At 43.4% G+C, this 19,132-nt stretch overlaps 1 protein-coding gene across 4 annotated transcripts in view; it reads right to left on the minus strand.

Moving 5' to 3' along the window:
* LOC123991331 (brefeldin A-inhibited guanine nucleotide-exchange protein 1-like) overlaps window positions 1-19,132 on the minus strand; it is a 125,358-nt gene that overhangs the window by 52,708 nt on the left and 53,518 nt on the right. For 3 of the 4 annotated variants that reach the window (XM_046292822.1, XM_046292821.1, XM_046292820.1), the window contains exons 3-6: window positions 14,005-14,158; window positions 13,218-13,364; window positions 8,005-8,184; window positions 7,526-7,579 (exon numbers count right to left, since the gene is read on the minus strand). In XM_046292822.1, coding sequence (XP_046148778.1) covers window positions 7,526-7,579; window positions 8,005-8,184; window positions 13,218-13,364; window positions 14,005-14,158 — 535 coding nt within the window. The remainder of the gene's footprint in view (window positions 1-7,525; window positions 7,580-8,004; window positions 8,185-13,217; window positions 13,365-14,004; window positions 14,159-19,132) is intronic. The other variant, XM_046292823.1, reaches the window with a different exon arrangement.

Genomic DNA, 19,132 nt, shown 5'->3' on the forward strand with positions numbered 1-19,132 from the left:
ACAGTATGAATCTACAACAGCTCTCTATAGTATCCCCTACACAGTATGAATCTATAACATCTCTCTATAGCAGCCCCCTACACAGTATGAATCTATAACAGCCCCCTACACAGTATGAATCTATAACAGCTCTCTATAGCATCCCCCTACACAGTATGAATCTCTCTATAGTAGCCCCCTACACAGTATGAATCTATAACAGCCCCCTACACAGTATGAATCTATAACATCTCTCTATAGTAGCCCCCTACACAGTATGAATCTATAACAGCCCCCTACACAGTATGAATCTATAACATCTCTCTATAACAGCCCCCTACACAGTATGAATCTATAACATCTCTCTATAGTACCCCCCTACACAGTATGAATCTATAACAGCCCCCTACACAGTATGAATCTATAACATCTATAAATCTCTCTATAACCCCTACACAGTATGAATCATAACATCCTCTATAACAGCCCCTACACAGTATGAATCTATAACATCTATAACTCTCTATAACAGCCCCCTACACAGTATGAATCTATAACATCTCTCTATAACAGCCCCCTACACAGTATGAATCTATAACATCTCTCTATAACAGCCCCCTACACAGTATGAATCTATAACATCTCTCTATAGTAGCCCCCTACACAGTATGAATCTATAACATCTCTCTATAGTAGCCCCCTACACAGTATGAATCTATAACAGCCCCCTACACAGTATGAATCTATAACAGCCCCCTACACAGTATGAATCTATAACATCTCTCTATAGCAGTATGAATCTATAACATCTCTCTATAGCAGCCCCCTACACAGTATGAATCTATAACATCTCTCTATAACAGTATGAATCTATAACAGCTCTCTATAGTAGCCCCCTACACAGTATGAATCTATAACATCTCTCTATAGTAGCCCCCTACACAGTATGAATCTATAACAGCTCTCTATAACAGTATGAATCTATAACAGCTCTCTATAACAGTATGAATCTATAACAGCTCTCTATAGTAGCCCCCTACACAGTATGAATCTATAACAGCTCTCTATAACAGTATGCATCTATAACATCTCTCTATAGTAGCCCCCTACACAGTATGAATCTATAACAGCTCTCTATAACAGTATGAATCTATAACAGCTCTCTATAACAGTATGAATCTATAACAGCTCTCTATAGTAGCCCCCTACACAGTATGAATCTATAACATCTCTCTATAGTAGCTCCCTACACAGTATGAATCTATAACAGCTCTCTATAACAGTATGAATCTATAACAGCTCTCTATAACAGTATGAATCTATAACAGCTCTCTATAGTAGCCCCCTACACAGTATGAATCTATAACAGCTCTCTATAACAGTATGAATCTATAACAGCTCTCTATAACAGTATGAATCTATAACATCTCTCTATAGTAGCGCCCTACACAGTATGAATCTATAACAGCTTTCTATAACAGTATGAATCCATAACAGCTCTCTATAACAGTATGAATCTATAACAGCTCTCTATAGTAGCCCCCTACACAGTATGAATCTATAACATCTCTCTATAACAGTATGAATCTATAACAGCTCTCTATAGTAGCCCCCTACACAGTATGAATCTATAACATCTCTCTATAACAGCCCCCTACACAGTATGAATCTATAACATCTCTCTATAGCAGCCCCCTACACAGTATGAATCTATAACAGCTCTCTATAGTAGCCCCCTACACAGTATGAATCTATAGCAGCCCCCTACACAGTATGAATCTATAACAGCTCTCTATAGTAGCCCCCTACACAGTATGAATCTATAACAGCTCTCTATAGCAGCCCCCTACACAGTATGAATCTATAACAGCTCTCTATAGTAGCCCCCTACACAGTATGAATCTATAACAGCTCTCTATAGTAGCCCCCTACACAGTATGAATCTATAACAGCTCTCTATAGTAGCCCCCTACACAGTATGAATCTATAACAGCTCTCTATAGTAGCCCCCTACACAGTATGAATCTATAACAGCTCTCTATAGTAGCCCCCTACACAGTATGAATCTATAACAGCTCTCTATAGTAGCCCCCTACACAGTATGAATCTATAACATCTCTCTATAGCATCCCCCTACACAGTATGAATCTATAACATCTCTCTATAGTAGCCCCCTACACAGTATGAATCTATAACAGCTCTCTATAGTAGCCCCCTACACAGTATGAATCTATAACATCTCTCTATAGCATCCCCCTACACAGTATGAATCTATAACATCTCTCTATAGTAGCCCCCTACACAGTATGAATCTATAACAGCTCTCTATAGTAGCCCCCTATAACACAGTATGAATCTATAACATCTCTCTATAGCAGCCCCCTACACAGTATGAATCTATAACATCTCTCTATAGTAGCCCCCTACACAGTATGAATCTATAACAGCTCTCTCTATAGAATCTATAACATCTCTCAGCCCCCTACACAGTATGAATCACAGTATGAATCTATAACATCTCTCTATAGTAGCCCCTACACAGTATGAATCTATAACATCTCTCTATAGCAGCCCCCTACACAGTATGAATCTATAACATCTCTCTATAGTAGCCCCCTACACAGTATGAATCTATAACATCTCTCTATAGTAGCCCCCTACACAGTATGAATCTATAACATCTCTCTATAGTAGCCCCCTACACAGTATGAATCTATAACATCTCTCTATAGTAGCCCCCTACACAGTATGAATCTATAACAGCTCTCTATAGTAGCCCCCTACACAGTATGAATCTATAACAGCTCTCTATAGTAGCCCCCTACACAGTATGAATCTATAACATCTCTCTACACAGTATGAATCTATAACAGCTCTCTATAACCCCTACACAGTATGAATCTATAACAGCTCTCTATAACAGCCCCCTACACAGTATGAATCTATAACATCTCTCTATAACAGCCCCCTACACAGTATGAATCTATAACAGCCCCCTACACAGTATGAATCTATAACAGCTCTCTATAACAGCCCACTACACAGTATTAATCTATAACAGCCCCCTACACAGTATGAATCCAAGTGCATGTGTAGGTGTACTACAAAAATCATGTTAAAAGAAGTGAAAAACTGAGCCACACGATGATGTAAGCATGATTCAGAGGAAAGACACAGGTCAGGAATGGAAGCAAATACAGTATTACACAACTACCAATAAGATTGTGAATGACACATCTTCTCTAACACCAGCCTATAGTCATTTCCCCCCAATTCCTACACACAACATAAAACATGGGGCATTATCAGATTATTAACGTAACAGAATTTGTTCTCAACCCCTTTCCTGGCTAAATAAAGGTTAAATCAAGAGAGGACATTAGTCTGGAGGTCATGCTGACTAACAGATCCAGACAGACGTGTTCAGAATGCAGATCACTGTCCCACTCCAGGTAGGGGTGAGAGTCCTCCAATCAGATGTGTTCAGAATGCAGATCACTGTCGCACTCCAGGTAGGGGTGAGAGTCCTCCAATCAGATGTGTTCAGAATGCAGATCACTGTCCCACTCCAGGTAGGTGTGAGAGTCCTCCAATCAGACGTGTTCGGAATGTAGATCACTGTCCCACTCCAGGTAGGGGAGAGAGTCCTCCAATCAGACGTGTTCAGAATGCAGATCACTGTCCCACTCCAGGTAGGGGTGAGAGTCCTCCAATCAGACGTGTTCAGAATGCAGATCACTGTCCCACTCCAGGTAGGGGTGAGAGTCCTCCAATCAGATGTGTTCAGAATGCAGATCACTGTCCCACTCCAGGTAGGGGTGAGAGTCCTCCAATCAGATGTGTTCAGAATGCAGATCACTGTCCCACTCCAGGTAGGGGTGAGAGTCCTCCAATCAGATGTGTTCGGAATGCAGATCACTGTCCCACTCCAGGTAGGGGTGAGAGTCCTCCAATCAGATGTGTTCGGAATGCAGATCACTGTCTCACTCCAGGTAGGGGTGAGAGTCCTCCAATCAGATGTGTTCAGAATGCAGATCACTGTCCCACTCCAGGTAGGGGTGAGAGTCCTCCAATCAGATGTGTTCAGAATGCAGATCACTGTCCCACTCCAGGTAGGGGTGAGAGTCCTCCAATCAGATGTGTTCAGAATGCAGATCACTGTCCCACTCCAGGTAGGGGTGAGAGTCCTCCAATCAGATGTGTTCAGAATGCAGATCACTGTCCCACTCCAGGTAGGGGTGAGAGTCCTCCAATCAGATGTGTTCAGAATGCAGATCACTGACCCACTCCAGGTAGGGGTGAGAGTCCTCCAATCAGATGTGTTCGGAATGCAGATCACTGTCCCACTCCAGGTAGGGATGAGAGTCCTCCAATCAGACGTGTTCAGAATGCAGATCACTGTCCCACTCCAGGTAGGAGTGAGTCCTCCAATCAGACGTGTTCAGAATGCAGATCACTGTCCCACTCCAGGTAGGGGTGAGAGTCCTCCAATCAGATGTGTTCGGAATGCAGATCACTGTCCCACTCCAGGTAGGGGTGAGAGTCCTCCAATCAGATGTGTTCAGAATGCAGATCACTGTCCCACTCCAGGTAGGGGTGAGAGTCCTCCAATCAGATGTGTTCAGAATGCAGATCACTGTCCCACTCCAGGTAGGGGTGAGAGTCCTCCAATCAGATGTGTTCAGAATGCAGATCACTGTCCCACTCCAGGTAGGGGTGAGAGTCCTCCAATCAGATGTGTTCAGAATGCAGATCACTGTCCCACTCCAGGTAGGGGTGAGAGTCCTCCAATCAGATGTGTTCAGAATGCAGATCACTGACCCACTCCAGGTAGGTGTGAGTCCTCCAATCAGACGTGTTCGGAATGTAGATCACTGTCCCACTCCAGGTAGGGGTGAGAGTCCTCCAATCAGACGTGTTCAGAATGCAGATCACTGTCCCACTCCAGGTAGGTGTGAGAGTCCTCCAATCAGATGTGTTCGGAATGCAGATCACTGTCCCACTCCAGGTAGGGGTGAGAGTCCTCCAATCAGATGTGTTCGGAATGCAGATCACTGTCCCACTCCAGGTAGGGGTGAGAGTCCTCCAATCAGATGTGTTCAGAATGCAGATCACTGTCTCACTCCAGGTAGGGGTGAGAGTCCTCCAATCAGATGTGTTCAGAATGCAGATCACTGTCCCACTCCAGGGAGGGGTGAGAGTCCTACAATCAGATATGTTCAGAATGCAGATCACTGACCCACTCCAGGTAGGTGCGAGTCCTCCAATCAGACGTGTTCGGAATGTAGATCACTGTCCCACTCCAGGTAGGGGTGAGAGTCCTCCAATCAGACGTGTTCGGAATGTAGATCACTGTCCCACTCCAGGTAGGGGTGAGAGTCCTCCAATCAGATGTGTTCAGAATGCAGATCACTGCCCCACTCCAGGTAGGGGTGAGAGTCCTCCAATCAGATGTGTTCAGAATGCAGATCACTGTCCCACTCCAGGTAGGGGTGAGAGTCCTCCAATCAGATGTGTTCAGAATGCAGATCACTGTCCCACTCCAGGTAGGGGTGAGAGTCCTCCAATCAGACGTGTTCAGAATTGAGATCACTGTCCCACTCCAGGTAGGTGTGAGAGTCCTCCAATCAGATGTGTTCGGAATGCAGATCACTGTCCCACTCCAGGTAGGAGTGAGTCCTCCAATCAGACGTGTTCAGAATGCAGATCACTGTCCCACTCCAGGTTGGGGTGAGAGTCCTCCAATCAGATGTGTTCAGAATGCAGATCACTGTCCCACTCCAGGTAGGGGTGAGTCCTCCAATCAGACGTGTTCAGAATGCAGATCACAGTCCCACTCCAGGTAGGGGTGAGTCCTCCAATCAGACGTGTTCAGAATGCAGATCACTGTCCCGCTCCAGGTAGGAGTGAGAGTCCTCCAATCAGATGTGGCAATGTCATATCACACCATTATCTCTATGGTAGCTAGACATGACACACATTATACACACACATGCACACAGTGACACACACACGCACACAGTGACACACACACACAAACAGTGACAAACACACACACACACACACACACAGTGACATACACACACACAGTGACACACAGAAATGGAGGTGACACTATTTGTTTACTGTAAATGCTGCTCTCAAACTGTCTTGCTCTAGGAGCCATTGTGTCAACGATACTGCTCTCTCTACTATACTGATGGCATTACATTTACCATTCAATTCTAACAACTCTCAGATTCAATAATATGACCCTCTATTTAAAAGGGATGAATGAATCTATCAAAATCGAATTACTCCAATAGTAACAATCCCAGACAAACGCAGCGAGATGAGATTCTGCCAGCTAATGAGAATACACACACAGCCACAATACATATAATTTCTGAAGGTGGGAAATGTGTGTGTGTGTGTATTTTCAAATCAAGAGTGTAAGCCCAAACACACACAATGCAAACAGAAAAACATTTGAAAGGCTCTGTCGGCTGGTATGAACATGCACACGCACACGCACACGCACACACACACACACACACACACACAAAGACGAGTGAAAGCATTTTATGAATAAAAATGGTAATCAGTGCTGAAGAAAAGATAATGATTCCCGGGCAACTGAACTGAAGCACCAGCAAGCACAGCATAACCACAATGCACGTCTGCCCCAGCAAGCACAGCATAACCACAATGCACGTCTGCCCCAGCAAGCACAGCATAACCACAATGCACGTCTGCCCCAGCAAGCACAGCATAACCACAATGCACGTCTGCCCCAGCAAGCACAGCATAACCACAATGCACGTCTGCCCCAGCAAGCACAGCATAACCACAATGCACGTCTGCCCCAGCAAGCACAGCATAACCACAATGTACGTCTGTCCCAGCAAGCACAGCATAACCACAATGCACGTCTGCCCCAGCAAGCACAGCATAACCACAATGTACGTCTGCCCCAGCAAGCACAGCATAACCACAATGCAAGTCTGCCCCAGCAAGCACAGCATAACCACAATGCACGTCTGCCCCAGCAAGCACAGCATGACCACAATGCACGTCTGCCCCAGCAAGCACAGCATAACCACAATGCACGTCTGCCCCAGCAAGCCCAGCATAACCACAATGCACGTCTGCCCCAGAAAGCCCAGCATAACCACAATGCACTTCTGCCCCAGCAAGCACAGCATAACCACAATGCACTTCTGCCCCAGCAAGCACAGCATAACCACAATGCACGTCTGCCCCAGCAAGCACAGAGTAACCACAATGCACGTATGCCCCAGCAAGCACAGAGTAACCACAATGCCCGTCTGCCCCAGCAAGCACAGAGTAACCACAATGCACGTCTGCCCCAGCAAGCACAGAGTAACCACAATGCACGTCTGCCCCAGCAAGCACAGCATAACCACAATGCAAGTCTGCCCCATAGCTGGAACAGAGGAGGAGAAAGAGAGATGGATGAATGGACTGATGGATGGAGCTGAATGGGAACACAGAGAAGAGTTCAGAGTTCAGATCAGGCAAGTCAAGGCAGTCCTGTAGTCTTTACCTGGCGGTCACGTTTTCTCGAGGCCAGAGACCAAGATATCTTGTGATTTGTAAGCTATGTGTCCGGGGGGGGGGGTGAGGGGGGAAAGAAGTGTCAATCGAAAAGAAACAGATGATATTAGAGCAAACTTTGCTTTCAGGGTGACATCTTACTTTGACCTCTTGTCAGAAAGTCTATGCTACGCTGTCATCAGCGTGACGGAAACGGAGGCTATATGTGGTCAGTCAAGACAGGACAGTTTTATGTCACCTGACACATAAACCCCTACGACTCCTTATTCAACTGCTATGTCATGCTCAAATAAAGGGTCACCTTCTCTTCCCTTTTCTCCTCAGTACAGTATCTCTATCTGTCTGTAGCTCTGTTTCTATATCCACACCAACACACCACTTAAAACCAAGCCACAAAGCCATGTATTGGGCGTCATGCATTCTAAGTGCTATGCTAGTGTGAACATTGTCAGCGTCTCAGGGACTTACTGCCTGGTTCTCCATGCGGGCGAAGATGACATTGAGCATCTGAGTGAGTGTGGCCTTGGCCGTGGTCTGGTTGATGAGGTTCTTGCTGGCTAGGTAGATGTTGTAGCAGGTCCTGACCGCCTGCAACACTGTGCCCTCATGGATCTCTATGTGCTGGGAGGTCACAGCCGTCAACAGGGCCTGGTGGGAGGGAGTGAAGGAATGGGAGAGAGAGACAGAGAGACAGAGAGACAGAGAGAGAGACAGAGAGAGAGAGAGAGAGAGAGAGAGAGAGAGAGAGAGAGAGAGAGAGAGAGAGAGAGAGAGAGAGAGAGAGAGAGAGAGAGAGTTCATCATGGTTTATCAAGGTCTATCATGGTGCCTCAGCATTATTTGTGAGAAAGATACTCCTACAGCGCGAGTAGTATAGTCCTCTGCATCTCACATCTCTGATCCCTTGGCCACCCTCCTCCCAGTCAGAACTACACAGACACAGTTACACAAACACAGCTATAGCAGGATGAGCTGAGCCAAGCTGAGTTGACAGCAGATTACGGGTAGAGGCTGAGATTTGGGCTGCTGTTTCACAGCGAGGAGTACTGTACTGAGAGAGAACGCAGCGGTGCCAGACCATCTCAGAACAGACCTTCTGACTCACAGTCAGGACTAGACCAATGACTAGTGCACTTCCTGCCAGTCATCACTTCTTAATACACCTCCCTGCTGAGTGCACTTCACTCAACAAATGCTAAGTGCACTAACCTCAGTGTACTTCTCTTATCTACTGCTTAGTGCACTTCCCTCAACCACTACCCTCCTCTCTACAGATGAAAGTAACACACACGTACAGACTCACCACGTAAGTGATAATCAACTAGAGGCTATGCATTCCATGGAAAGGAAAGTATGATGTGGAACTGACCTTACACAGAGTTGCATTATTTTCCAGAGAACGCAAAGAGCCCCGAGTTAATTATTCATTTTATACCATGACTATAATTTAACATATTTGCCACGAGAAATGTGTTCATTTGCAGGTAAAAATCTGTTCAACATCCACTGAAATAGGTAGCAAGTTTACTAGATAGCTACAGTAGTTGCCATGGTAACAAACATATTTGCTAGTTTAGCTAACCAAACCATCAGCTCTGGCTTGGTATTATGAAAATCTACTTCAACAATGCCAATAATGTTTTCAATTCGACTTTTGCTTTCAAAAGCAGCTCAAACATAGAACATGTAAGAATGAACTACAGCCACTGAATTCTAGTGTGCGCTTCAGGCCAATCAGAAACGAGAATTCAACAATGCCATGGTACAAGTGAGGGATAATCAACGAGGGGCTATGCATTCAATGGAAAATAATGAACAACGTGTAAGTTGTGTTCCACGACGCGCTAGCAGAGTTGAACTGACCGTCCACGGAGTTGCATTATTTTCCAGAGAACGCATAGAGCCCTGAGTCCCTTTAACACCATGGCTGTGTTCAACATCCACTGAAGTAGCTAGCAAGTTTACTAGACACACTACATAGACAAAAGTATGTGGACATCCCTTCAAATGATTGGATTCAGCTATTCCAGCCACACCCGTTGCTGACAGGTGTATAAAATCGAGCACACCACCATGCAATCTCCATAGACATACATTGTCAGTAGAATGGCCTTACTGAAGAGCTCAGTGACTTACAACGTGGCATCGTCATAGATGCCCCCTTTCTAACAAGTCAAATTTCTGCCCTGCTAGAGCTTCCCCGGTCAACTGTAAGTGCTGTTATTGTGAAGTGGAACATCTAGAAGCAACAACGGCTCAACCACACAAGCTCACAGAATGGGACCACCGAGTGCTGAAGCACGTAGCATGTCAAAATCGTCTGTCCTCGGTTGAAACTCTCACTAACGAGTTCCAAACTGCCCCTGGAAGCAACGTCAGTACAAGAACTGTTCGTCGGGAGCTTCATGAAACGGGTTTCCATGGCCGAGCAGCCTGACAAGCCTAAAATCACCATGCGCAATGCCAAGTGTCGGCTGGACTGGTGTAAAGCTCGCCGCCATTAGACTCTGGAGCAGTGGAAACACGTTCTGTGGAGTGATGAATCTCGCTTCACCATCTTTGGGATGAAATGCAAGCCAGGCCTAATTGCCCAAAATCAGTGCCCAACCTCAATAATGCTCTTGTGGCTGAATGGAAGCAAGTCCCAGCAACAATGTTTCAACATCTAGTGGAAAGGCTTCCCCGCAGCAACTCGCCCAAGCCTTCCCCATTTCTCATTCTCTGAAATCCAGTCAGCTGATGTTCTGAAAGAGCTGCAAAATTTGGACCCCTACAAATCAGCCGGGCTAGACAATCTGGACCCTTTCTTTATAAAATTATCTGCCGAAATTGTTGCCACGCCTATTACTAGCCTGTTCAACCTCTCTTTCGTGTCGTCTGAGATTCCCAAAGATTGGAAAGCAGCTGCGGTCATCCCCCTCATCAAAGTGGGGGACACTCTTGACCCAAACTGCTACAGACCCTATATCTATCCTTGGTTTCTCAAATGATTGCCTCGCCTGGTTCACCAACTACTTCTCTGATAAGAATTCAGTGTGTCAAATCAGAGGGTCTGCTGTCCGGACCTCTGGCAGTCTCTATGGTGGTGCCACAGGGTTCAATTCTTGGACCGACTCTCTTCTCTGTATACATCGATGATGTCGCTCTTGCTGCTGGTGAGTCTCTGATCCACCTCTACGCAGACGACACCATTCTGTATACTTCTGGCCCTTCTTTGGACACTGTGTTAACTAACCTCCAAACAAGCTTCAATACCATACAACTCTCCTTCTGTGGCCTCCAACTGCTCTTAAATACAAGTAAAACTAAATGCATGCTCTTCAACCGATCGCTGCCTGCACCTGCCCACCTGTCCCACCAACATCACTACTCTGGACGGCTCTGACTTAGAATACGTGGACAACTACAAATACCTAGGTGTCTGGTTAGACTGTAAACTCTCCTTCCAGACCCACATCAAACATCTCCAATCCAAAGTTAAATCTAGAATTGGCTTCCTATTTCGCAACAAAGCATCCTTCACTCATGCTGCCAAACATACCCTTGTAAAACTGACCATCCTACCAATCCTCAACTTCGGCGATGTCATTTACAAAATAGCCTCCAATACCCTACTCAACAAATTGGATGCAGTCTATCACAGTGGAATCCGTTTTGTCACCAAAGCCCCATATACTACCCACCATTGCGACCTGTATGCTCTCGTTGGCTGGCCCTCGCTTAAAACTCGTCGCCAAACCCACTGGCTCCATGTCATCTACAAGACCCTGCTAGGTAAAGTCCCCCCTTATCTCAGCTCGCTGGTCACCATAGCATAGCACGCGCTCCAGCAGGTATATCTCTCTGGTCACCCCCAAAACCAATTCTTTCTTTGGCCACCTGTACATAGCCCACCTATAATTTAGCCCAAACAACTACCTCTTTCCCTACTGTATTTATTTTATTTATTTTGCTCCTTTGCACCCCATTATTTTTATTTCTACTTTGCACATTCTTCCACTGCAAATCTACCATTCCAGTGTTTTACTTGCTATATTGTATTTAATTTGCCACCATGGCCTTTTTTTGCCTTTACCTCCCTTATCTTACCTCATTTGCTCACATTGTATATAGACGTGTTTATACTGTATTATTGACTGTATGTTTGTTTTACTCGTGTAACTCTGTGTCGTTGTATGTGTCGAACTGCTTTGCTTTATCTTGGTCAGGTCGCAATTGTAAATGAGAACTTGTTCTCAACTTGCCTACCTGGTTAAATAGGTGAAAAGGTGAAATAAAATAAAATGTAAAAAAAAGAGTGGAGGCTGTTATAGCAGCAAAGGGGGAACCAACTCCATATTAATGCCCATGATTTTGCAAAGAGATGTTCGACAAGCAGGTGTACACATACTTTTGGCCATGCAGTTTAGCTACAGTAGTTGCCTAGGTAACCAAACAGACTTGCTAGTTTAGCTAACCAACCCATCAGGCCAAGCACGACTCCAGAGCCATCATTAAGTTTGCTGACGACACAACGGTGGTAGGCCTGATCACCGACAACGCTGAGGCAGCCTATAAGGAGGAAGTCAGAGACCTGGCAGTGTGGTGCTAGGACAACAACTTCTCCCTCAACGTGAGCAAAACAAAGGAGCTGATCGTGGACTACAGGAAAAGGAGGCCCGAACACACCCTCATTCACATTGATGTGGCTGTAGTGGAGCAGGTTGAAAGCTTCAAGTTCCTTGGTGTCAACATCACCAACAAACTATTGTGTTCCAAACACACCACGAAAGTTGTGAAGAGAGCACGACAACGCCTTTTCCACCTCAGGAGACTGAAAAGATTTGACATGGGTCCACAGATCCTCGAAACGTTCTACAGCTGCACCATCGAGAGCATCCTGACCGGTTGCATTACCGGCTGGTATAACAACTGCTCGGCATCCGACCGCAAGACGGTGCAGAGGGTAGTGCGTACAGCCCAGTATATCACTGGGGCCAAGCTTCCTGCCATCCAGGACCTATATACTAGACGGTATCAGAGGAAGGACCATAAAATTGTCAAAGACTCCAGTCACTATAGACAGTTCTCTCTGCTACCGCATGGCAAGTGGTACTGGAGTGCCAAAGTCTAGGTCCAAAAGGCTCCTTAACAGCTTCTAACCCCAAGCCATAAGACTGCTGATCAATTCATCAAATGACACTTAGACTATTTACATTGACTTTTTAAAAAATGTTTAAAAAGTTTATTTAGTAAATATTTTCTTGAAAGTGCATTGTTGGTTAAGGGCTTGTAATTAAGCATTTCACGGTAAGGTCTAGGTAAGGTACCTGTTGTTTTCGGCACATGTGACAAATAACATTTCATAAATTTGAACTTGCTATTATGAAAATCGAATTTAAACAATGCCAATAATGTTTTCATTTCGATTATTGCTTTCAAAAGCAGCTCAAACATGTAAGAATGAACTACAGACATTGAATTCTAACGTAGGGAAATATTCTAGACCCAGTAGGGAAATAATGCACGCTCCCGAATGCCCTTTAAGCCAATCAGAAATGAGAATTCAACAATGCCATGGTAGAAACAAATAACACAATTCTACATTCTAAATAATCACCATGCAGGCAAGAATAGAATCTAACAGCAGAACACACAATATCCAAAACACACTTGCAGACCAAATAACCGCAGATGCCAACCTTAATGATCTGTAGCTGCACCCCCTCATCTGTCTGTGGTCCCTGGAAGCAGCCGCAGATGGTCTCGATGATCCTGTCGATGAGCTTCTTGCCAGGGGCCGTGCTGTCTGGGGCACTGCCGGTCAGGTGGCCATACGCTATCAGCTTCTACAGGGAAAACACCACACACAAAACCACACAGTCAGATAGATACTAATCTCCCGTGGGAAGATTCTGCGTGGAGACAGGAGAACCTGTCAGGACTGAATGGGATGTGTGAGATACCGAGCTGCATTAGTTCCGGACTCTTTGTTTTCGTCACTGGTCATTTGGAAGTATCAGGATTGGGCGAAGGCTTTGTCTGAGTTTCCTTTTGCGAAGGCGGAGCTCTTCATTTCTCTCCATTTCTAACACATATAGACCCAGTAGTTAATCACTGACCAAATAACGCAAGATTTGACTTCTGTTTTAACAGAGATGCGATAAACACAACTTCTACATTTCATTCAGAAAACACCCCAAAACATCATGAAGTGCACTGTGAATCAGTGTCACTGAACTTTGAGTCTGTCTGTGTAAATACAACATTTATTTATTTCAGGTCAACATCAAATTCCAGTTAGATATTGCACAGAATCTTAAATAACTTTAGATGACTCCAAGCTGTGTGTATGATTTAATATCAATATAGTCCTGAACCAAATGACCATATTTGTTTTGACATGTCATTACGGTGAAGGGAAGAAACATGCAGCCTAGACAGTTTTAGACACACAGGGTTCACGTGTTGACCTCCTCTACTACTGACCTGTAAACAGTCTAGTGATGTGATGACGATGCGGGGACATTTGGACTGACATGCCAACTCAAACGGCAGGAAGTACTTGTCGGCCTCTACGAAGCTGGTCTTTGATTTGATTGGCGGAAGAGTGCTGGAATCCGATTTGCTGTCTGGAGGAGGACTGGAGAGAGAACAAAAAAAGAAAACAGAGCTCATAGTACATATTGTTACTTTTATTTCTTAGTTTTTTGGGGGGTATTTTTCTCAAAACTACATGGTTGGTTAAGGGCTTGTAAGTAAGTATTTCACTGTAAGGTCTATCTATACCTGTTGTATTCGGCACATGTGACAAATACAATTTGATTTGGTATTCTGTCATCGACACAAAGCATGATAAAAACATCAGTTGAAGCTGTATTTATTTCTGGCAATCACACACTATTAACACGACGTAGCAGGAAACGTAGCAGGAAACGTAGCAGGAAACGTAGCAGGAAACGTAGCAGGAAACGTAGCAGGAAACGTAGCAGGAAACATCTGAAATGAGATCCCCTACATACTGGTGTTGACGAGAAGAAAATAAACTATTGGGGGAGGTTCTCTTCTGCACTGTTCAACCAATCCAGCAAATGTAGAGGTGTTAAGACGGAGTGTCACCTTGTTAACGTCCAAAAGGGGAAGCCGTGTCACATGCTCTCTTTCCATTTCCCCTGACAACCGGAACATCCAGTTGTTGGGGACTCGGCAGAAGCTAACACACTACTGACAGTGTACTATTTCTGTCTTTATGCATGTTCTTTATGCATGTTCTTTATGCAGCTCAATTTGATGCACTGTAATCAGCCAACTCTTATAAAGAATGGTGCCTGCAATTAATCTACCCCTCATCTATTTTAGGAGAAGAGATCCATGATGTCATACACCTGATAATAATGGTCTCTGCTCTGTCGAGTGTGTCTTTATACTGTCAAAAGCCTTTGTGGCCAAAATCACATCCTTGTTACTGTTGCTATGGAATAAAACCAAGGATAAAGTCATATTTGTGAGTGCTGTTTGTCTTTATGGATCGTAGATCTAAACCAAGGGTCCTTAGCTGTACCCTAAAACATTATAAATCTAAACCAGGGGTCCTTAGCTGTACCCTAAAACATTATAAATCTAAACCAAGGGTCCTTAGCTGTACCCTAAAACATTATACATCTAAACCAGGGGTCCTTAGCTGTATGCTAAAACATTATAAATCTAAACCTAAACCAGGGGTCCTTAGCTGTACGCTAAAACATTATAAATCTAAACCAGGGGTCCTTAGCTGTACGCTAAAACATTATAAATCTAAACCAGGGGTCCTTAGCTGTACCCTAAAACATTATAAATCTAAACCAGGGATCCTTAGCTGTACGCTAAAACATTATAAATCTAAACCAGGGGTCCTTAGCTGTACCCTAAAACATTATAAATCTAAACCAGGGGTCCTTAGCTGTACCCTAAAACATTATAAATCTAAACCAGGGGTCCTTAGCTGTACCCTAAAACATTATACATCTAAACCAGGGGTCCTTAGCTGTATGCTAAAACATTATAAATCTAAACCAGGGGTCCTTAGCTGTACGCTAAAACATTATAAATCTAAACCAGGGGTCCTTAGCTGTACGCTAAAACATTATAAATCTAAACCAGGGGTCCTTAGCTGTACCCTAAAACATTATAAATCTAAACCAGGGATCCTTAGCTGTACCCTAAAACATTATAAATCTAAACCAGGGGTCCTTAGCTGTACGCTAAAACATTATAAATCTAAACCAGGGGTCCTTAGCTGTACCCTAAAACATTATAAATCTAAACCAGGGGTCCTTAGCTGTACCCTAAAACATTATTAATCTAAACCAGGGGTCCTTAGCTGTACCCTAAAACATTATAAATCTAAACCAGGGGTCCTTAGCTGTACCCTAAAACATTATAAATCTAAACCAGGGATCCTTAGCTGTACCCTAAAACATTATAAATCTAAACCAGGGGTCCTTAGCTGTACCCTAAAACATTATAAATCTAAACCAAGGGTCCTTAGCAGTATGCTAAAACATTATAAATCTAAACCAGGGGTCCTTAGCTGTACCCTAAAACATTATAAATCTAAACCAGGGGTCCTTAGCTGTATGCTAAAACATTATACATCTAAAAACATTATACATTATAAATCTAAACCAGGGGTCCTTAGCTGTACCCTAAAACATTATAAATCTAAACCTAAACCAGGGTCCTTAGCTGTAAACAGGGATCCTAAAACATTATAAATCTAAACCAGGGATCCTTAGCTGTACGCTAAAACATTATAAATCTAAACCAGGGATCCTTAGCTGTACGCTAAAACATTATAAATCTAAACCAGGGGTCCTTAGCTGTACCCTAAAACATTATAAATCTAAACCAGGGGTCCTTAGCTGTACCCTAAAACATTATAAATCTAAACCAGGGTCCTTAGCTGTACGCTAAAACATTATAAATCTAAACCAGGGGTCCTTAGCTGTACCCTAAAACATTATAAATCTAAACCAGGGGTCCTTAGCTGTATGCTAAAACATTATAAATCTAAACCAGGGGTCCTTAGCTGTACGCTAAAACATTATAAATCTAAACCAGGGGTCCTTAGCTGTACCCTAAAACATTATAAATCTAAACCAGGGGTCCTTAGCTGTACGCTAAAACATTATAAATCTAAACCAGGGGTCCTTAGCTGTATGCTAAAACATTATAAATCTAAAAGGGGTCCTTAGTACCTAAAACATTATAAATCTAAACCAGGGTCCTTAGCTGTACGCTAAAACATTATAAATCTAAACCAGGGGTCCTTAGCTGTACCCTAAAACATTATAAATCTAAACCAGGGGTCCTTAAGCTGTACGCTAAAACATTATAAATCTAAACCAGGGGTCCTTAGCTGTACCCTAAAACATTATAAATCTAAACCAGGGGTCCTTAGCTGTACCCTAAAACATTATAAATCTAAACCAGGGGTCCTTAGCTGTACGCTAAAACATTATAAATCTAAACCAGGGGTCCTTAGCTGTACCCTAAAACATTATAAATCTAAACCAGGGGTCCTTAGCTGTACCCTAAAACATTATAAATCTAAACCAGGGTCCTTAGCTGTACACTAAAACATTATAAATCTAAACCAGGGTCCTTAGCTGTACCCTAAAACATTATAAATCTAAACCAGGGTCCTTAGCTAAAACATTATAAATCTAAACCAGGGTCCTTAGCCCTAAAACATTATAAATCTAAACCAGGGATCCTTAGCTGTACCCTAAAACATTATAAATCTAAACCAGGGTCCTTAGCTGTATGCTAAAACATTATAAATCTAAACCAGGGATCTAAAACATTATAGCTGTAGCCCTAAAACATTATAAATCTAAACCAGGGATCCTTAGCTGTACTCTAAAACATTATACATCTAAACCAGGGATCCTTAGCTGTACCCTAAAACATTATAAATCTAAACCAGGGGTCCTTAGCTGTATGCTAAAACATTATAAATCTAAACCAGGGGTCCTTAGCTGTACCCTAAAACATTATAAATCTAAACCAGGGATCCTTAGCTGTATGCTAAAACATTATACATCTAAACCAGGGGTCCTTAGCTGTACCCTAAAACATTATAAATCTAAACCAGGGATCCTTAGCTGTATGCTAAAACATTATAAATCTAAACCAAGGGTCCTTAGCTGTACCCTAAAACATTATAAATCTAAACCAGGGGTCCTTAGCTGTACCCTAAAACATTATAAATCTAAACCAAGGGTCCTTAGCTGTACCCTAAAACATTATACATCTAAACCAGGGGTCCTTAACTGTACGCTAAAATATTACCCATCAGAACAACCACACCCAAACTGCACTGAGCTCTGAGCCAAGGATGGTGGGAGAGAAGGGAGGCAGAGAGAGGGAGAGAGAGAGTGAGAGAGCGAGGAAGAGGGGTGAAGGGCTGTGTTGTTTGTGTCTTGGCAGAGAGAAAGGATGACTTCAGCTTCTTTAGAGTGATGACCTCGCAGAGTGCAGTGGGACATGGGATAGAGAGGGAGAGAGAAAGAAAGAGGGACAGAGAACGAGAGAAAGAGAGAGAGAGAGAGAGAGACAGAGGGGAAAAGGAGAAGAGGAAGCATACAGAATTTTGAGAGGCGATGTGGGCATTTCAAATATAATATGGTCTCCCGTTGAGTTCCATTCATCACATAATGTTGTTTTGAATGGAAATGACCATTCTACTTATGCTAATTCTATGAGTCACAGTCCCTCTCTGCTCAGCATACGTTCTCCCCTCTAATAAGCAACATACAGGATTAGCCTGCTCATATTCATAATTGACATGAAATGGGGTTGAGCCATACATCTATGGAGACTAGAGAATGCTAACACGTTGCTTCTGGTCTTACAACTTTTGACACTTTTTGGCTTACAAAAGATCCTTGAGAATAAGTGATGTTATGGGTGTTTTTTCGTATTTTTCTAAAAACCCGAAAGCCAGGGTAACTTTGCGAAAGGTTAGGTAAGGTATCTGTATATAAAAACTTACTACATCCCTCACTCCTCCCCCACCTAAAGTCATCTTGGGCATGGCATTTGTGAGGAGAAGCTTGGATATTGGCCGTGTCTGAATACCCATACTTAGTAGGCCGTTTGAGTATGCCAAAAAATTAAGTTTAATAGTATGCAACATTTCTAAAATCGATCTATACTTTAAATGCCCGGATGTCATACTGATTTTGGCTTTGACAACAGCTGATCAATTTGAAATGTGGATGTGCTACCGAAATCAACGAATAGCGAGATAAAACGCAATCCCGCATAACGCATTCTCAGTATGTGAAAATCTAATGTTTTATAGTATGTACATTTTCTAAAATCGTGTATGGTTTAAAAGCCAGGACTCTTCATCTAGTAGAAATCGATGCACACTTTTCCACAAGGCATTGAAGATGTGGGCTGCGCCTGGTTCTCTTCAAGTAGCCAAATAACAAAACTAGCCTGCTTAATTGGGGAAGATGACGAATAGTGAAGTTTCTGCGGTGGTATTCAAAGTGAAGTCGTATTTGTTATCCTTAAAATTATCACGAGTATTGCATCGTGGGATACATCTTTGAAAACAGAACTGTTT

The sequence above is a fragment of the Oncorhynchus gorbuscha genome, linkage group LG12 (genome assembly GCF_021184085.1).
Source record: "Oncorhynchus gorbuscha isolate QuinsamMale2020 ecotype Even-year linkage group LG12, OgorEven_v1.0, whole genome shotgun sequence".
Classification (NCBI taxonomy): Eukaryota; Metazoa; Chordata; class Actinopteri; order Salmoniformes; family Salmonidae; genus Oncorhynchus; species Oncorhynchus gorbuscha.